The sequence below is a fragment of the Lissotriton helveticus genome, chromosome 3_1, assembly GCF_964261635.1.
Source record: "Lissotriton helveticus chromosome 3_1, aLisHel1.1, whole genome shotgun sequence".
Lineage (NCBI taxonomy): Eukaryota > Metazoa > Chordata > Amphibia > Caudata > Salamandridae > Lissotriton > Lissotriton helveticus.
In genome coordinates this window covers 415,259,959-415,281,076 of record NC_136061.1, presented here as the reverse complement: position 1 = coordinate 415,281,076, position 21,118 = coordinate 415,259,959, and the positions used below count along the sequence as shown (strand labels likewise).

Sequence of the window (21,118 nt, the reverse complement as noted above, 5' to 3'; positions counted from 1 at the left end):
TAGCAGCATGAACTGATTTTGAGTGACACCTAGGAAAATTAGGGGTACATTTTTTTTTAAGGTCTCGCCTAACCCATCGCGTTAGCGATGCTTTGGTGAGATATGAAGTAAGGGGCTTTCAAAAGTGCTCCCAAAGTGTGCAGGGTACAGTGCATGTGCGCTGGGCGGGCGCACCATTTGTCAGCCTGCAGCCTTTGGGAGCCCTTTCGCGGCCGCTTTGATGTTCTCAGTGAGCCGCGCGGCCACTGAGAACATCAAAGCGGCCGCGAAAGTGATCACCATTTGCCACCCGAAGCCCTCACTTTACTGCTTTGCTTGTTTACATTACGATTGATGCTTGCTCTGGGTGAACTCAACTTGAAGGTATTGAAGCACTTTTTTCCCGGCAGCTCTGTATGTTGCATTACATTTAATAAACAACTTGTGGCTAGCGCTTAATGTCCCTTTATATTCAGCATGTGTTAGGCACTTCACTTGTGGCACAAACGTGTGGAGTGCTTCCCCCACTTTGGCAGAAGTGTGCAGCTTGTGCAAAGCACTTACCCCACTTCAAAAAGGAAACAGGAGCATTCCGAAGATAGTGCATGGTGAGTCCTTTGTCTGCTTCTGACCAACATGATTCCAAAGATAAGTGCGCACGCCATACTTTTTACAATGATCAGCATTTAAGATGGCTGGCATTCCATTGGAACACACAACTATTATGGATTCCAAAGCAGCCTGGCTATCTTTTTTGCTTTGGGGCATTTAAACTAAATGCTTGCGTTCATGCTGCAGACCGCACCTCCTGTCATTCTAAGGGGTGTGGGATGCTCGGCTCCAAAGAGGTGCCACCGTGATGAAAAGGTGAGTTGCAGATCCCTGCAAAAATCAGCAAACTTAGTATTTTTGACAGAAGATTCCAACCACTCGCTAAAACCTCACCTCTGGTGATGCCTGCGCACGAACACTGGCTCTCACACCACTACTGCAACATACTCACACACACCCACACCACCACATACACTTCTTACAACAAACAACACATATACTATAACCTTGCACAAGCTTGTTTCGTTTGCTTTCAGCACTCTTTAGGAGCGCATGTCTTTTTTTGGTCTTTCCTTGCCATCTGCTGCTTGCCCATTCACATCCCTGCCCCCCCTTCTCTATGTTACTCTTCCAACTAAATGCTTTTTGCCCCTATTTGTTTACATCCCCAACACCCAGCTCCTCCATTGCTGCTTCCTCTGGGCCTCTTCCCACTGCAAACAAAACAAGCATTGGTATAGCCAGTAGGTCTCGCTTTTGGGACCTTCTAAGTATTTTCTGATGGAGAGAGAGTCATTTTTTTAGACCCCCCTCTTCTTTCTCTCCCTCTGTCGCTACCTCTCCCACTCCCATTTCCCCTTCCCACCCCTCCTTCCCTCACTCTCTTGCTCTCTTCCTTCACTCTTTCTTTTTCTCCCTCTCTCCTCTTCCCTCCCTCCCTTCTCTCTCTCTCTCTTTCTCCCCCTCCTTCTCACCTCCCCTCTCTCCTCCCTCTCTCGACCCTTCCTTCTGTCTCTCTTGCTCCCTCTCCCGTTCCCTCTGTCCATCTCTTGGCCCTTCCTTTTCTCTCTCTCTCTCTCCCTCCCTCCCTCCCTCCTTCTTCCCTCCCCATACTCCCTCTCTCTGTCTCCCCTTCCTTCTCTCTCTCTCTCTCTCTCGCCCTCTTGCCTCCCCTCCCTACCTCACTCTCCCTCCCCCTTCCTTCTCTTTCTCTCTCCCTCACCCTTCTCCCTTTCCTTCTGTCTATCTCTCATATATTCCGTGCTTTTCAGGCACATTTGCGAAATATACTTTTGTGACCTCTGTCCATGAAACTAGGATGAATTTTCCCTTGTAGTTGCATACTTGATCTAACACGGTTGTTTCTGTAGTGAGAAGATAAGAGCGCACGTTCCCCGAATGTCTGAACTGGGTTCTGTGATTGGTTGTAAGGTGGAACACAAACAAAGGCAGAAGTTATACAGTGATGTTTCCCATATGCTGTTAAATGAGAAGGGGATGTTGATGAATAAACACGTTACAAATCTGCCCCACTCCACGCAAATATTCGACAAACACATAGTTTAAATACATAGGGTAACCTTGGGGAGATACTAAAAAAATACACTATTGGGTAGAACTTAGGCGCACACACGCTTCAGTGATCAATGCTTTTCACCTTACTCCTTCTAAGGATAAAGAGGTAAGGAGGACGGAAGGAAGGTTACTCAATAGGGGAGAAATTAAGACTGCAATTAACACTTTAGAAGCCAGCGGCATACCGAGAGAGCCTTGTTTTAAGGCATGAGTTGTGCCCTGGACTCTGCCTCCCAACAAATCGACTCCCAGCCTCACTATCTCTCTCTTCTCGGTCTCCCCTTGCCCTGGTGGACTCTTAATCAAATCTAGCACATCTTTGAAGAGTTGAGTACAGATGGCTGTTCCCTTTATCGCATCGCTGGGCCTCCTGACCCGAACCCAAGCTAACCCGGAACTGTCACCGCCCCAGGCACAGAGTAGCTTCAGCAGAGCCAAATGGACAGCAAGCCTTACCCACCCCCCCTCCACTCACGATGAACGTGCCTATTTACAGCCTCCGCCGCATAGCTGGGTTTTTCATAAACTATCCCCGCCCGTGTCTGCCACACTGCTTGCGTTGTATTGCTATTGCAGCAGTACTGTATATCGCAAACAAACCTGGTCGAAAGGCAGCTGCTGATGCCACAGCTGTTTCGTCACGGGGCAAGCCTCCACGTTCACTTCTCTAAAACGTGCATGCAATTAAACTAAAATCCCAGCTATTTTAGGGCAAAACCGTGAACCAACCCATCTGAATTGAAGAGGTTTCAATGCTTTGCTGCTGTCCGTTTGACTTACAACGTGCTTTCTCTTTCCACAAACTCGATGTTTGTGTTCCTTTATTTTGATATGCTTTAAGTATTACTGTCACACACACAATACCAAACACACAACCACACACACATGCACACACAAGCAACCACAAACACAAGCAACCACACACACACACAACACCACACACACACACAACCACACACACAACCACACCTTCAGTGCACACTTTCACCAGACATAGACACCATCAGTCGTCAGTGCACGCTTCCACCAGGCACACACACACCACCAGCCGTCAGTGCACGCTTTCACCGGGCACAAACACCACCAGCCGTCACTGCCCGCTTCCACCAGGCACACACACCACCAGCCGTCACAGTGCATGCTTTCACCAGGCGCGCACACACACCACCAGCCGTCAGAGCACACTTTCACCAGGCACACACACACACCACCAGCCGTCAGTGCACGCTTTCACCAGGCACACACACACACACCACCAGCCATCAGTGCACGTTTTCACCAGGCACACCCACCCCCAGCCATCAGTGCACAATTTCTACACGCACACACACCACCAGCCATCAGTGCACACATCAATTGTTAACGCATCCACAATTAACTATTGTAGCAATCGCAGTATGGCACACTTTACTTTTAAACCTATCCATCTAAAGCGCAGCATGCCACCATTGCTACAAAAATAAACATCTTTTTGGCCTACAATTTATAGACTTTTGTTGCAATTGGTGTTGCAATATTTAGCAATGCCAATAGCTCAAACGTAATTAATGCGAGACCTAATGCATTGCAAATGCTTGTTACCTGATGCGGTCCTACATCTGTAAACAACTGTTTTTCTTCTTTTTGCCGAATCAGCGCAAAGATTTGGCAAAACCGAAAGGATAGCTGGCCCTCGTCAAAGGCCAGATCTACTGGCTATCTCAATGCTGGTTGCTTTAGCTAACATGAATAAACTCTTGAGGACTGAAACCGTGGACTTAGAGAGTAATTGTAATAATGCAACCTTTTGCGCCAAATCAAAGCTGAAATGCCATTATTTACAAACCAATTCACAGAACAACCGTTTCTTTATCTAGTACTCTGGAAGGAGGTGGATGGTAGCGCATAAGTATTCAAAATCCAGCTGCTTGGGGCTGTACGTTTTATTGCCACTAAAAACAGTTTTATACCGTGGACTCTGTGTTTACCCTGGTTGTGGCGATTTAAAGAAACGCATTCCACATAACTTACTTAAGGCGTGCTTTCTAGAATAACATTTTGACTCGATTCAATGCAAAATACGTATCGCTCATGCCCCTGGGAACAATATTTAAACTTAGATGAAAATAATTTCTGTCTTATGGATATCTGAGGCAGAAATGAAATCACCTTTTCCCCCAAAAAAGCTGACCGTGTTTTTTTAAAGCAAGTTTGCAGAAACAGTTGTAAGAGGCTTTGCCCTTTTCAAATCTCAGTTTGACACTCATAACCACACAGCTCAGTTCATGTTTTTCCTTAAAGTACTATTCGTGCGTTTCCATTAGCACAAGCAAACATAAGAAGCTCTAAAGAACTTACCAATCTTTTGGATGGACCCAGCTTACCAGCCCATCGAGTACTGTGGCATACACTCTCCTGCTTTAGCTGCTAAAGTGGGAGTTTCCTCCGCCACTGATTTGAATGCTTCAATTAATCTCGGCTACTGGTGGTGTCATTCTAACCAATCTTATTTTTCCCACTATGCCACTCCAGACTGAGACCAGCCATATACAAATCAGTCTTGATCATGCTCCAACAGAACAGCCCATTCTGACTCCCCTCCAGAGGGAATACACAGAAGCAACTCTGCGCCTATTTCAGCATCGTCAGTCAGTGAGATACAGCTTAACTTCAATAGCGCGGTGAGTACTGGGTGAAAAATAACTATCCCGGATTTGGCCCAGGAGGTCGGCAGTAACAGAGACTTTTGCAAACATTCCCTCCATCACCTTTATCTTTTTCTCTGTGCAACATCTATGCCCAGACGTGGGCTCCAATTTCACTGTGCCACAAGACTGAAGCTATGTCTCATCGATTGGCCCCAAGTAGGTTAAAACCGGTCTGGGGTGCCTTACGTTCCCATTCAGCCTCGCAGTTCTGGCTGGACTGTTTCTACCGGAGCAAGACCACGGTTGATTTGCATAGGACTGATGTTGGAACAGGAAAGTCTCCTGCATGGTATTCGAGTGTAGTCCCTTGTCAGGGGTGCTTGATTGCATGCGTACCTGGTATTCTGAATGTTAGTTGGGCTCTTGTGTCATGTTAATTTAAGCCTGGGTGCAGAGGTCAGACCTGATTCTATGTGTTGTCCTGGACCTGCCCCTATTGTAGGAAGACTACTGTCCCTCTCCTATGTATAGCACATAAAGCAGTAGTAGCAGTCGGTCATGTTTTGAAAGATTATTACTGTGACCAAATCATTTTGACTGAGTCAGTGACTGCGAGCCGTACTGCCCCTCCCCCACGCTTGTGCACGGTTCCACTGCTATTTGTATGCCCAGAACATTGCACAGACATCCTGTGTAAATATTGAGTATGTGCATGTGTGCAATGTCAATTTCCACAGTAACAGTAAATATTACTTTTGGCAGAGAGTCTATGAAAAAATCTACAGCTGACTGATATACATATTGTACAAATTCTTAATTTATTGTTGTAATTTTTTTACAAGTTTTTGGAACATCATACATCTTCCATGAATCAAATTTTTTTATCTGTAAGAGCATCAGATTTACAGATCACATACTCTTATTCGACGAGGTCTGTTTGCGCGTCCCTTCTATAAACCTTGCGTCTTTGCTTAGAGACATATTTATGATTTTTTTTCTGTTTGTTTAGGAAGTGGATGGATCACGGGTCCGTTAGTATGTGCATGAATCACTCAGATATTTGGAGCCAGGTATTTTGTCCGTTTTCTCCTTTTTCCAAGTTTATTAGAAAGATTGTCTTATTTGTGGATAAGATTGTTTGACATGTTTTTGTTGTAGTAACGAGCAACTATCCTTTCTCTTCATAAAAATAGGTTTATGGACACAGTGTGTGAACTAAATGTATGCCATAATTTGTTACATATGGATGTCTAATTTTGATTACTTAATAGTCTAGAACAAATTCAGAGGAATGATTGAGATCATTGATAGGATGAATTTTGGTAGACAATATATGTACTTAATGACTTCTAGTCATGTTTCATTGTTGAGTGGAACGAGAACGTTCACTATACAAAGAGCAAGAAGTTTGCTTCTTAACGATCATTAAGAGGATAGACTAATGGATTAAGGCATGTAAATGAAGGACTTAAACACTGCAAAAGGCCGGGAGTTCGATTCCACTCATTGTTCTCATAATCAATTCAGTCTTTTTTGGCAATATTGTTTTATGTATTTGGGGGTGTGGAAAAGTTGAAATATTTGTTATAACGAAATACATAGTTTTGTTTTCATTTTGTTAACAATCAATATGTCTTTCTCTCCAAAAATAACTGGGTTTACACATATGGTGGTGAGAAAAAAAATATATACATGACTTAATTAGTTAAGTTTGTCCATTGAATTTTGATTACTTCATAGTTTAGAATAAATTCACAGGAATTTTGACACAAGTTTGTTTCCGAATGATAGTTAAGAGGTTAAAGTTGTGTACTAAGGCAAATACATGAAGGATTCAAACACCGTAACAGGCCGAGAGTTTGATCCCCCCTCATTATTTTTGTCGAATATCTCAGTCTTTCTTGCCAATACTGGATTATTTATTTGGTTTTGTGGACTATTTAGTATTTGTTCATTATAATGAAATGTATAGCCCATAGTTATATGATCATTTTTGGTAGACTTTAATATTAGTGGCAGAGAACTGCTGGTTTAAAGTTAACTGTTTACTTTAGATTGTAGAATTTATAGAGAGAGTAGAAATTTGTCACTTTTGCCCGTAAAGAGGATAGAGTATGGGGACAAAAACATGTGTATAAAAGACTAAAATGTGACAAAAGGCAGACAGTTTGAGGACCCCTCTTTAGGACTACATTCCAGTAAGGAATTATTGGTTGTTGAATTGGGAACCTAAGTTGGATAGCGGGTCCAACTTGTGAATTTCGACTTATTTTAAGATAAATGTATTTTATGTTTAGCTTCTTTTCAGTATAGATTAATATGTATGTAGTTTCCTTTTAGTTGAAATCAATATTGAAATATTGGTGACGGCTGGGCGTCAATCAGCTAACTTTTTCATTTTGAACAGTTAGGTTATTTAAATTGGAGCTAATTAGCCATAACAACTATTTGAAAATAGTTAATTACCTTGGAGGTATTGAGGAAAGGTGGGTAGTAACGAGCAGCGATATTGTGGACCACCAAAAAAACGACTCTGGGAGACTGAGATGAACTTGCACGAGGACGATTTACAAAGTAAAATATTAGTCTTTATATTATTCTAGTTTAAACGTGTGAGAAGAAAGCTTAAATTATTGTTCCAGTTCAATTCTTTCACCATATAGAGAGGGTTAAGTGGCAGGCGATCAATATGTGACTTGCTATCTTTTATAATTTTTTGATGTCCAGCAGGGTTTTTTTATTTAGTGTTGCAATGTAGTTCCTATATTCCCAATAGGCTCTGCGCATTGGAATAGTGTATCCTGTGGTTTAGACGTAGGACTGAAGTCAACTAGGTCTCTACCGAATATACTAAACTTAATTGTGTGTGTGCCAGCTAGCTCAGAGGTCACTATAAACTTTCTCGAATAAACAAGAAGGGATTCGTTTCTGACAACCGCTTAAAACATGACAACTTTGTTTCCCAAGAATAAGAAATATTTCTCTAGAGTCGCGGAAACAATAGATAGTCAATCGTGCATGCTTCGTTTCACCAGTGGTGCAGAGAAATAGAGAGACAGGCGTTTTCAATAAAAGGGTATTTATTGAACAGTCTTCTTTCTCAAGCATAAGAAATGAACTGCTGCAATCGTAATACTTGCTGTAAAGTACAGGGCATATAATACGAAGAGTATTATAAAATAGTACTGTAAAAGCATGATATGGTTTCTAAGCCATAAGATACCTAAAATGCATAAAATACATACAGTGTTAAATAATGACTAAAAGTACTCAACTGGTGCTTCTAAAATACGCCTACCCCGGTGTACCTAACCTAGGTCTAGTACAAGGGAAGAAGTAAGTGAGGTGTAGCCTAGTTTTAGTACTAGTTGCCAAGAATCTATTCCAAGAATTCTCTTAGGGTCTAATCAGCGCCGTACCTTGGTTTAGAATGTAGGAGGTCTTGTATCTCTCTCCCAGGACTTGATTTCCCAGCAACCCACAAGGCTAGCATGGAAACACCGGAGCTGGATTTCTCGACCAGAGAAAAGACAGCGTCTCTCAGTGCGTCAGCTGGAGGGTCGGATTCCTTCGGCATTTGCTGCAGCAGGGCGCGTCGGGCAAGTAGATAGTCGAACTGCTCCAAACCACTGTGTGTTTGGACAAGTGTGGGCATATTTATACCTTGAAGGTGCCGAGTTTGACGTAAGATTGGGCATAAGAACGTCATCAGAGACTTAATTCTCTGAAAACTCCATGATTTCTTGGATAACTTAATATTCATGCAGGGGGAAGTCCCGGACTGCTGAAGGCGGGTTTTTCCAAGAAATCGTTGTAGATTTTCGGGACTGGTGGAAGTAGCCATGCCGTATCAGGACTACTTGAGCTATGTCTTAATATGGTTATGATTTCTATGCCTATATAAGGATACAGTATTTTATTTCTATATAAGAGCATGAATCGTGAAAATTACACTAGGGTCCTAAAACGCTATACAACAGTGTGAGCAGGGTTATAGAGTTGTATGTAAAGACATATGTGGACATTTTTATACTCTGGGAAGAACAGGAATTGAGTGATTGTGAATTATGTTATGTCTGCTGAGAGTCTGAGCAGTGGCAAAGATGGAGAGAGACGGGACACAGCAGGAGTGGCTCAAGTTAGATGATTGCGAGTCTGGGCATCAACTACTTTGTAATTATCATCAATATGGATGAATTGGAGAGCTGAGGTCTTTGGTTTTGGTACGATCAATGTATGAAGGATTGGTATGTGCTAGACCGATTTGTGGTGGTAATATTTAGGGATAGGTATTGTGAGTATTGATAAGAAAGATACAGGTAATGAGTGATCTTTTTATTTATAGAATGACCGAGTTATTGACATAAGAAACAAGTGTTTATAGCACAGTTTAAAGAAACACGATTACGTACCTGTAAATGGGAGGATAAAGGAGTCATTTGAAAACCAAGTGGCTTTTGACCATTCAATTAATAATATGGTAAGTGTAAACAATGGGCATTTTTAGGGTAGCAATTGCCTTTACAGTGACTTGTTGGTGGATTTATATTTTCTCTTTACATGTTTTTTGGTATGCTTTTTTTTTTATATAGAGTCATTTTTCTTGAGATCATCACAATAAGTAAGAGAAGGTAACTGAGCTCATTTGCAATACTAAGAAGTGTTTTTCTACCAATTACAGGACATTTCCCCCACAATTCAATGCCTAGATAACGGTCTGTGAAATATGGGGTCTATTATTCATTGCTTAGTAGCTCTCTGTCTGATCCAAATGATAAATAGGGCAATATCTAAATTAAACCTTGTAGTGTAGGGGCATGGCTTGGGTAGCCATCAGGCCTGGCCTTCGAGACGATTGGCCCAGCACTCCAGGTCGGGCCGTGACACGGGCTGCTGGCGCTTATAAACGCCTGCCGGATGCTGCTTTTGGAGCGTCCATCTACTTGCACTGGCGCAGTGGTGGGACGTGGGCCACTCCGCCTGGCTGGATCCAGGTGGGGAGTGGCCATGCGGGCCCGGCAGCGTTCCCCTCCTAAGGCAAGTCGGCCCATCCCCAAGGGGCCGACTCAATAGAAGAACATGACAGGCTCCGGCACGGCACCTCGGTTCACCGCAGCCAAGTTGCACAGGCGCCCAACGGGGTCAGGGTCCAGAATTGCGAACCACTGGAACTCCTGGCCCACACGAGGTAGGCCTGCGGTGTGGGACTAGTCGTTGCCCCTTTGGAGTGCGCAAGTCTCTGGCGAGATGCCAAGTGGCACCGGACAGTGCATCGATTTAATCGGGCAAAGGAGTAGGCCCACGCCCCCTGTACGCAGATTGGGCTGTGGATCAATCAGCCCCACAGGATTTTGGCCTGGAATAGAGTGGTCCCACAACCACCCTATTCCACTCTGTTGCACCTTCACACGGGGACTCACTAAGCTTCCTTTTCCCCCTCTCCCGCACTATCAGGCTGCAGCCAGGGACTTCGCGGGAACCATTGGGCATGAGCGCTCCTGAGCCCACACTTACCTGAAGAGCTTTTGAGGACGCCCTGAGGATAGCGCAACAGACAAGCGGGCAGAGAGCTGGGTGCTGGTGGTAAGGCGGGTGAGATGCCCGTATGGGGTCCACCTAGAGGTCAGTCCCCAGGCTGCAGGAGCGGTTGTGCTAGGCTCAGTGCGGCTTGCGGCAGACTGTGTCCGTGAGGCCTTGCCCGCAGTAATATGCCCTGGGAGAGATCCTAAGACTCTACTCCCTCCCCCTCCTCCCAGAGGAGCGCTTGAGGTGACAAGTGGTGCTGGGGAGCTATGGTCCCCCTTCTCTTCATCAAACAAAGCACACTGGACCAATACACCACTGTCCTCACTGGGCTACCGGCATCGATGGCGGGAGCCCTGCTCCAGACAACGCTGCCCTGCTTGCCGCCATAACTCAGTCCTGCGACATGTTGGATGCCAAGATAAGTGCAGTAGGCTCAGAAGTTTCCTTTCTTTGCCAAGACCTCAGAAAGACCATGAACCGCATCACTGAGGCAGAAACCAGAGTGTAATCGGTGGAAGATACGGTCGGAGGAGCCAACTCTGAAGCACCAAGAGAAAGCAAGTAGGCACAAGAGGTGCTGGCCAATTAGAAGCAAGAAAACAAGAATGTCGTGGAAGCCAGACAATGTTAAGTAATGGGCAGGAACTTGAAGCCCGATTTAAGGATTTTTTTTGTTAACAAATTTCGCCTACAGTACTGTGCGCGGTCTCAGGCGAAACCTACAAATTTGCAGCTCCCCTGTCTTCTCTACTCCATGATGGTGACATTTGTGTGCTTTTTTTCCCCTCCACTCTGCGTCTTTGAGGGAGATACCCCCTCAAAATGTATGAATTGCAATCTACTTGGAATGAGCAGGATGGAAAAAAGAAAAGGAGTTGAAAACCGATGCCAGGAAAATTGACAGGCCATGTGACTATTCATTTTCTGAACAGTCTATCACCTACGTTAGTCAAGACATTTTTAGGGATGTTGTCCTGAAAAATACATCATTTTGTTGCCACCATTTCCTTAAAATTGTGTTGGTTGAAAATAACTTGCTGCACCCCTGGGGAGAGTCAGCCTTGCTTTGCACATTATGGAAGTATTAGAATAGATAATAATGCATCTGTCAGAAACCACGGCTTCCTAATAAATTCATCAGGAAATTATGAAGTGAAATGCACCATTTCACTCCATTTTCAATGTCTTCTACTGGCAAACTCCCTTGCTTGGTGTAATTTGGGGTGGTAATTTACACCATACTACTTTCAAAAATAATCACCTGCCACTGCACTTTTACTTGAGAGGACTGCACTAATTAGATTCCTGCTTTACTGAGAAAAAAATATATAGATCTGTGAAATGAATGAGAAACCAATAAATCACAAGTTTAAATCCCGCTGAGCTGACCCAATGTCTCACCCCGCAAGGATTGTAAAACAGAATATACCTGACAATAAGTAACAGTGGTGCCAAGAAGCCATTCCGTTTGTTGTGTGAAGTACACAATGGTCACTATCATTGGTACTCTTAAACCTGGTCTAGATTTCTGTGCCTATTGGGTACAGAAGCAGATATTGCAACCTTAACAGTACAGCCAGAGTATGACTGCCAATGCAAAGCACTCAGATCACCGTAGCTAAAAATGATGCCTAGAAAATAAAAGGCTTCAATTAATCACAACCATAAATTTCCTCTAGATTGCTTCACAGAACTACTATTAATAGGCACAGCAGGTCGGAGCGTTTACTTAATAAATTACGGCAAACGTTTTAGAATCACTATCAGAAAACGGGTTCCCATTTCCCATACACATATGCATTCATTACAGAGAAGAGGCACGTGCCAAATCTGCACAATCTTCAAGAAAGTAAAGACACATATAAAACAAAGTAGAGGAAAACAACTACAACTATAAAACAAACATGAAAGCCAATCATAGGCTGAAGTAGCAGGGAAAAAAATGGCATTGACGATTCCTGCCCTCACGTGTCACCATAAATCAAGGTTCAGAAGAGAAGCAGCACGTAAACAGTATACAAGGCGGAACCAACATCCAGCAGAGCAAGGAGGGCTCCGAGAGGGCCGCTCATCCTCAAAGCGGCTTCCTTAGCAGTGTCATAGTCTTGGTGGTTTTTTGGAGCCATATTCATTTCAAGCTTTTTTTTATATTGAGCGGACTTGGTCCAGAGGATTGTTACTGCAAAAAAACAATTCTTAAGAATAATGTACAGTGATATGTGCTTTATAGTAAGTATCTGTCCGAGATCAAGAGAAGGTCAGGTCATTAACAGACTTTTAGTGATCAGCGCAGATTTGTTTACTATATATTTGCAAATACAGACAACACAAGCATTGACAAGCCCAATAGGACTCGCCTAGGCTATGGAAATGGGAATGTCAATGAAGTAAACCAATGGTAAGCAACGAGATGGCTATGAACCCCCTGTAAGCTAACAAAATGTCCTGCAAGTAACAGCGCATAAGCCGTCTCAGGCAAGACTTAAAAATACTGTGCACTGCAGAATCGATACTGCCAATAGGTGAAAATAAATTTAAAAATGATCAACAAAGTACAATCAAGTTTGAAAATTATAAGTTGGGTGGAGAATATTTTTCTTCCCTGAGAAAGGCACTCTTGTTAACGTGGAAGATTGAATATATTATTCTTGGCTCAAGTGACCCGAGAAACAAAATTGGTATTACTACATCAAATGTTGAGGTTCTCCAGGCATACACTCACAAACAAAGCAACAACAACAAAATAGATCATTTGAGAGTTTGAGTTTTGGTGCTATACATCTGCCCATTTGACAAACAGATTGGCACCATTCAGATTTGCAATATCATTCTGAGAGACAACAGTGCTTTGCTTACATGGATTTTTCTGGTGTCTGATATAGCCAATCTGTCTGTGCCACAGAATAACCATCCACAATGATGCAGAGGTGATGCAATGGCATGAGCCCACTCCCAGGCCTGCACTGCCAGCCATTTGCAGCTAGCTATTAAGTCTTGGCTAGACAGCGCACGCGCTGTCTCTTCAAAACATTGTTCACATTCAGTGCGCTTACAGCCCGCCTATAGATTACCATTTGTTAGATTCAGCGTCGCTCTTATGGCCTTCATTCCCGTTTAACATGGCATGCATGTGTCATGCTTCTTCTTGTGTTAAGCCGTCCTCTGGATCATGGACCAAGTACTTTTGTCAATCCACTGTCTCCATTCTTGGAACTATTTTTTATATTTGTGTTCAAGCACTATATACGATTGCTTGTGTTTTCAGTCGCTCCTTTCCAAGCTTGAAGCAAGTTTGTGCGATTGCTTTGTTCTGTTTCTATTGCTACCCTGGCCCAGTGACCATGACACATACAGCTTCTCTCTTGTCAAACCATGGCCGCGTGTTTCCCGCTTGGGTTGTTTCCCTGCTCACAGTTCCCACCACCCATGGGAGCTCACCTCAGTCTGTAATGGAGAGCCTCACTGTGTGGCGAAAATCGGATTGTTGGCTCAGATACCCCAGGCTATTTCCTCACTCAATAGGTAACCCAGTACAAACCTGAAAAGCAACTGGCTTTGGGTCATCAGCTCACAAGTCAAAAAACATCAAGCTGAGCTTGGAAGAGAGAGCATAAAAAGAGAGGCACCACTAGGTTCACATGAACGCTCTCATGTATGGACTGAGACACTTACCACGTAATGGTCCCCACCCATACTTCATCAAAAAGAACAACGCCCTCTTCAGTTGTGACACTCCCAGTTTTTTGTACATTTACACTTTTCCCATTAGCATATGTAGTGACGTTAAGATAACCCAGCCACGCACTTGTGTTTTTTGCAGCATTACCGAGGCTTGTGTCATTTGAAACCGTGTTACGAGTGGCTGCTTTGCAAAAACAAACCAACTATGTGATGTAAAGGGAGTATGCAAGGGCTGCACTACCACACCAAACCCCTGTGTTGTTTACCTTGTACCGCCCCTCCTGACAGATAAAAAAGTGCTATGATTTGTTAAGCGTTGGCCGCGACACATCGCTTTTTCCATGACTTTCAGCCATGCTGAACAGCAGCTGTGTTACTAAACATGGCTAAATGACATTGACAGCTCCAATAGCTGTTGCATTGTCATTACCTATTGGCTTTGCGAATCCTTGTTTTCTCTGTTTTTACTCATAGTAACATTAAAATATACTTTTAAAAGACAAACAATAGAAATGATGAGAATCCTGTTGCATAGGTGTACTGGTTATTTACAGCAAATCAATACAGCCAGCAAAATACTATATTCCTAGGCGTAAAGAAAGAAGTGTGTTTTAATTGTTTCAAAATAATACATTATACTGTTTTCAACAATTAATGTAGTGCTTTATAACACTTATGAGGTCATAATGTGCTGCGATTCATATTAGGTTCCTGTTGCCCTTATAGCATGCACAGTTAAATAAAAAAAAGGTGAGGGTTGGAGTTTTAACTACATCGAGGCGTAGGGTGAGGCGTGTGATGTTCTGAAATGGGATCCAAACCCGGTGTGGTGAACTTGTAGATGAATGAGAATTAATTAAGTAATGCATGCAAGAAGAACCTGGAAAAAAAAAATAGAGGGAACCAAAAAAACATTTTGAGTGTCCAAATTCGTTTTTAATACTACTTAAAATTAATTAAAGCCTCTTAAAATAAGAAAATTAAAAAGTAGTTTTCCACTTTACAGGGAGAGTCATGTTTTGGTAGCATGTACGGAGGTGCCAGCACTGAGATAAATCAGATCTAAAACCTATCGTGTTTCAAGGCGAGATGTGGAGATTCTGTAATCCCGAAAAAAAACAAGGTCAGTGATAAAATGTATTTAGGGTACTTACTGCAAGGACTGCTAAGCAGGCACAGAAAATCTTGATCAGGGCAATGTAATCAAAATCGCAATTGAAACAAAATGCATTAGTACAAAGTACAATGTTTGCCATTACCATTAGGACATGGGCAAGAAAGGTGAAATGCCGCCATTAAAGACGACAAAGGCCTTTAGCATTGACACGCCCATCCCATAGTTATTATACATTAAATGCATACATACACACACACACTTTTAACTGATGTTCTGCTAGCATACTGATAAAATCCATGCACATAAGCGGGCCACCCTAGTGTGATGGTCCAGAAATCACTTCATGTAGGTCACCACATTTAAGGCAACACCATGATGTTTCCCATTTTAAATTTGCTTGTAACAAATACCACAACTTGGCCCTTAAAGCAGCACTGGAAAAAATTCACTTTTTGTGCCCTGTGGTGTCCTTTTCTTGGGAACAATCTTAGAGGAACCTTCTGATAATACTGAAAAAAATGAATCTGGAATTCTAAATTTGTGACAATCAATGTCAACTGCCAAATACACTCCTGTCTGGACTTAGGACAATAGGATCAATGTCCACCACTAGGATGTTATAGGTTAGAGTGACGGTTGTAATAAAGTAGTCAATCCTGGAGACACTTCTCATGTGATACGAGAAGAGAATTCTCAAAACTCTTTAATTACTTTTGAGTATCCAAGTATTCTGGCATAATACAAATTTATAGTGATTCAGGAACGTAACTGTCGAATGGCAAGAGTATACCTCAACAAGTCAAGACAAAAATTCAGCAAATATCACTGCTGGAAAGGAGGATTCTGTTTCTTAATAGATTTCGCAATCCAATGCTAATTTAACGTAATCAAATAAGGAATCTCTAAAATTGGAGGATTGTTAGGGGGCATTTCCTTTAACTCCTACATACTATAACTGAATTAAAAAAAAAAGATGCATTGTTTTAGCTGTTCAGACTTTAAAGCAACACAAACATGCGCTATGTCTGCTCATCACTTAAACAAGAATGATAATAAATGTACACAAATCATTTAGTTAAAAAAACACCATCCGGCTGCAAAGCAGAATCCAGAATCCAAATGATATCTTGCTGAAGTTTCACATTACACCCAACATAGAAAGAACACGGGTTTTCCTTGAAGCAGTGTGGATGCAGACAACACAGACGTATTTCACTGAGTTAATGTTTATACAATAAAGTATTTTGTGCTACATTAGCACTGCATATGTAATTTATTGACTAGATCCTAGAGTTCCACTCCCAAACGACTCCACCCCTCCCCCTGCAGCCACCTTGCACTTGTTGTGTCTATGACTATAATGACACCCTTCCTGTGTAATTACTGAAAGGCAGGGCAGACATTAATTATTGAAATACACGTTTCACTGCAGCCTGTCATGCTTTGCTTGACAATGGAGGGTTGTTTGCATCACAGGCGAGCCAAGTATGCGCAAAGTTCTCTCAAACCAAATTATCGGTTTAACAGATACCAGCTTCTGGTGTAGCCAGATTAATATGTAATGTAACTTTCCTAGACCACTTTATATAGACGATTGCAATTAAAACAAATTCGTTTTGTTTTTTCTAAAAGGTAACACTGTATTAGGGCACATATGGATTTTATATGCTTACATGTACTTTTTGAAATTCATCAATATAGTATATAATCTTTACAAATCAACACCATAAAATGCACTTGCCAGAGTGCTGCAAATAATAAAACTTTAGAATGAAGTGTCACATCTGTTGTTGGTGGATACGACACTGCGACGAGTCCTACCATTAATTAAAAGGACACTTTGTATTTACTTTCTTAAATATGGTATAATTGGTCTAAGTGCAGATGATTTAGTAAAGGGGATGCACTCAAATTCTTGGATCAATATGAAATCAGTCGATTACGCAGGTTTCGTTTCCATTCCATTGTTTTGATTTTGCCTGCGTCGGTATAAGACGGTAGCAACATGTCATTCGAGACAGGAAATATCGAGTGCACTTTTAAATTGAGAAAACTCGAATACTGCGACAGCCTATTTGTGTGTCTTCCTCAGCATTAGCTGCGCCTCTCCACCCTCAACCCGTCCCCGCCTAGGCAAGATTATGAGTTTTGTCTTGTCCAGCACCCTTAGACACTCGCCTATCTCATACCAGACACCGACACGGTCGTTTATACCTGCGTGGTAATCACGGGCACAAAATCACCTAGTGGTCTATACTATATGCATTGATTAGGGAGGACAGGAGTTGCGGCATAACTATTAACAAAGGGGTTAAATGGTGAATGAAGCGGGAAAAGGGCAATTCTGACAATTTGGTGTGTATTACAAAAATAAAAAACTTTTTTTATGACCAGTTATCAACAGAAAATAGGAGCAATAATTTGACTCAAGGATTAGTAGGCCATGTGGTACAGCGGAAGACCAAAGTGTTTGAGCTACTTTTCGCTGTACCACATGGTCCAAATTAGCAGCAAAGTAGCAGAAAGAAACACTTTCTGCTACACACTAGTAAGCAAGTAGAAACGTTTTCTGCTACACACTAGTAACACACAAACTCCTCAGGCCAGTGAATTAAAAAAAAAATATATATATATATATATATATATATATATATATATATATATATATATATATATATATATATATATATATATATCACACCGGGATGTCTACCATCGCAAGTGAGATATCAATACGCACTGTGTTCACTGGGTAGTGCTCACCAAACACACTCGAGAGGTTTTCCTTTAACCTACTAGCAACCCTGTTCGGTAATACTCCACCTATTTCAATGTTAGTTATGGGAGTTAAGTGCACCCTCAGATGTCAGCTACTACATCATGAAAAAAAACAATGTTCCTCCACACCACTCCATATCCACAGATATTTGAACTCGTGTTCAAATTTGGACGTGTATAGAAGGCCACACAAGTTGTATTGTTTGCCCCGCGAAAGGATACACCTCTCACAATCCTCTATCAAGGCCACGGATATATATTCTACCCCACTGTAAATGTTCTTACATACGCCTTGTTACTGTTACCAGCTCAACTATCATGACTTAAACAGGGCCGTCTTAACTGCATTATAGCCCCTCCCCACGGCAAAGGAGTGTACTGGGCCCTGCCTACACAATCACTCATATGAACAAACATATTTAACGGATAATTAGGGTTAAAATCAGGTCTGCACGGGGTCCCTATGCTCGTGGGGCCTCCGGGCAACTGCGCAGCGTGTCCATGTGTTAAGATGGTACACGGATATATCGGTGCAGGCGTGTACATGACTCCAGGAACCGTCTAATAGGTGGACTGGAGGCTTGTAAGCCAAAACAGAAAGCGTCTCGGGCATTCAAGACTGCACAGCTTGAGGCCTCTGTGGCACAGAGAGCTTGGGATCTAAGCTCGGGAATCTACAAAGGCATGTATCAATCTTGACCATCGAGGGTTCTCCCTGATACCAACCACAGTCACCATCAACTCGTCTGTGGCATTACAGTCACAGTACTCAGGCTTGTAGCCCCCCCCCCCCCTCCCCGCCATCCAACAAGCATCCCCCGTAAGGGTGGGCAACAGTCCATCCAGTTGTGGCTGGCTAGTGACAGGCCTAGTAAGGGCGGTGCCTAGTACACAGAATAGGGAGAGAAATACATTATGATTTTGCAGCCCGCACAGGATCTACGTTTTCCCAAAGCTATTCCCTACACACACGAGATCCTGCTTTGGTCTAGTTACCCTGCTCCTAATGCGATCTTGGAACAAATTGGAGACCCATTGGAAGCCGGCGGGAGAAGGGGCTACTAAGGTCCAGTGGCTTTGGGAAGTTAGCCAGAGGTTGGTGTGAGATTACAGCGCAGATGCTTGGGGGACAGTGCATGGGAGGAGAACGGCTAGGGATAATTCTCACTGTGTCGCATTGTTGCAAGGGGCACTTACCAGCCGCAGTGCTGAACAGGGCCAGGGTGGTCAGGAACAGTCCGAACGGAGGAGGCTGAAGAGAAGGCATATCCGAGACCCTGTGGACAGCAATGGCCTTGACCCTTTAAACCCCTGTGGTGCTTGTTCCTGCTCCGACAGAGCTCCGTTTGCGGCTAGCGGGCATCCTGTGGGCGCAGGCACACCCTGATCCCGTCAGGGAGCAATGGCTATCAGAATCCCGGAGCAGAGCAGAAATATCACAGTGTCTTATTTTCCACGCAATTTCACGATGTCGAAAAAGCAGCTGGCTGGCGGATGGCACATAGCCCCCAAAAATGGCAATATTCCAAACGATTAAAGGGAGCTTTGGCTTCAAAGTGACGAAAAGTAATTGTTAATGTTCGCATATCCAAAGAATAAGACTATGTCGTAAATAAATCACGGAGATAAAGCGAATGACATCCTCAAACACAGCAGTCCATCTTCCAAACGCAGGGAAATCAGGAACGTCCGATGAAATTCCAATGTGGGAGTTTGTCACTCCGGCTGCATACGTGGGGTCGCAATCAAAATAATTTGTGTTAAAAAAACCAAATAAAAGGAAAACAACTCTAAATAATTACAATAAATACAATAAATCCTAAAATATATTCACGAACAGCCGGGGGTTATGCGCCCCTTTGCCAGTAACCCCCAAATAAATCATATGATATGACCACGATGGTGGATCCAGGCTCCAACACCCATATCCGGACAGGGCAGGCTGTGCCGCGGCGATGAAGTTTCCTCTGCGGCGAAGAGGGTGATCGTGCGTGGTTCTGTATTTTTTAATCCATGGGCTGGAGTCGTCCGCTGCCCTTTCGGGCCCCGTGCGTTGTTACTGCACCTCGACCACAGTCTACGCCCGGGTCAGCGCCAGACACAAAGGTGGGGGAGGGCAGCCGATTCGGGCTGACTCACCGGCGGGCTGCGCTGCGGCTGCTGTCTCCTCCTGCCAAGAGTCTGCCTGCCTGCGCCAGAGGCAGAGCCTAGCGAGAGGACACGCCCCCTCCAACCGCAACTTCACCAACTGCTGCCGTGGGAGTCTTAGAGGGCCTCGAACGCTAGACCGCGTATAAATGTCAGCCATCTTTGGTGTATGTGAGCCCACCAATATTCTCATATGTATATAAAACATAAACTAATCCAGATGAGGAACCAACTGGCAGTGCAGGAAAGACTTCAGATCTGCTACAGTATGCTTCTGGATGAAACGACCATTAGCATAACTCGTGGTCTAGTGTTAAAAAAGGGGGGGGGGGGGTGAGGGGAGGGCGTCTCGCTCGGAAGGCAGCCGTCGTGGTGCCAGGCTTAACCTTTGTTGCTTGAACTATTTTTAATTCGGTGACCCTTCACAAGATCGTTAGAACTGCCTTCGACGGTGACTTAATGCCTGGCCTTGACATGGCCACAGCTAATTCATTTCCTCCTCACGTTTTCGCAGCCTGGCGTAACCAGGAATTTGTGCAACTATGTAACTTAGTATGTTTACTTGTAATACATCGTGCTAGTATGGAAACGAACAATTTTGAACGCTTTTCTTCTGATTTACAAGGAATGGTAGCCTCGCTTTGTCACGCACTCTTTAGAGCCGGATTAACCTCCCTGAACAGTTAGCACCACGCCAATTTTCCTGTCAGGTATCGATAAATGCCACTGTATTTGCGTTTATATACTTTTTGGACAGTATCAATAATGCGAACTCAAGCCGATGGTATTGCAGAGCGTTACACGAGTACCAGTAATTTTACACATTGTAACAATCTATATCTTTTTTTAGGCACAGGGAGATCAATGGAGATGGATGGAATCACATGCTGTTTATCCCCGACGCCAAGACTAAGAAGCTGGTTTCCCGATTCTAAAGACATTCTATCCCCATTATTTATATATATATATATATATATATATATATATATCACGAACAAACTCCTTCACAGAAAGAGGAAAGGCCACACTTGAGGAGGTTAGCGGAAGCGCTTTAATAGACTGCCCATACAGAGTAAAATTCTGACACCCAAGGTGGCGGATGCATTTCGGCGGTGTCTGCCTCTTCAGCGCCGGG

At 43.3% G+C, this 21,118-nt stretch overlaps 1 protein-coding gene across 4 annotated transcripts in view; it reads right to left on the bottom strand.

Moving 5' to 3' along the window:
• The window catches only part of BMPR2 (bone morphogenetic protein receptor type 2), a 546,503-nt gene extending 526,472 nt beyond the window's left edge, over positions 1-20,031 (bottom strand). For all 4 annotated transcript variants that reach the window (XM_078680234.1, XM_078680236.1, XM_078680235.1 and 1 more), the window contains exon 1: positions 19,033-20,031. In XM_078680234.1, the coding sequence (XP_078536360.1) occupies positions 19,033-19,102 (70 nt within the window). In that variant the 5' untranslated portion in view covers positions 19,103-20,031. The remainder of the gene's footprint in view (positions 1-19,032) is intronic.
• Positions 20,032-21,118: the final 1,087 nt, after the last annotated feature.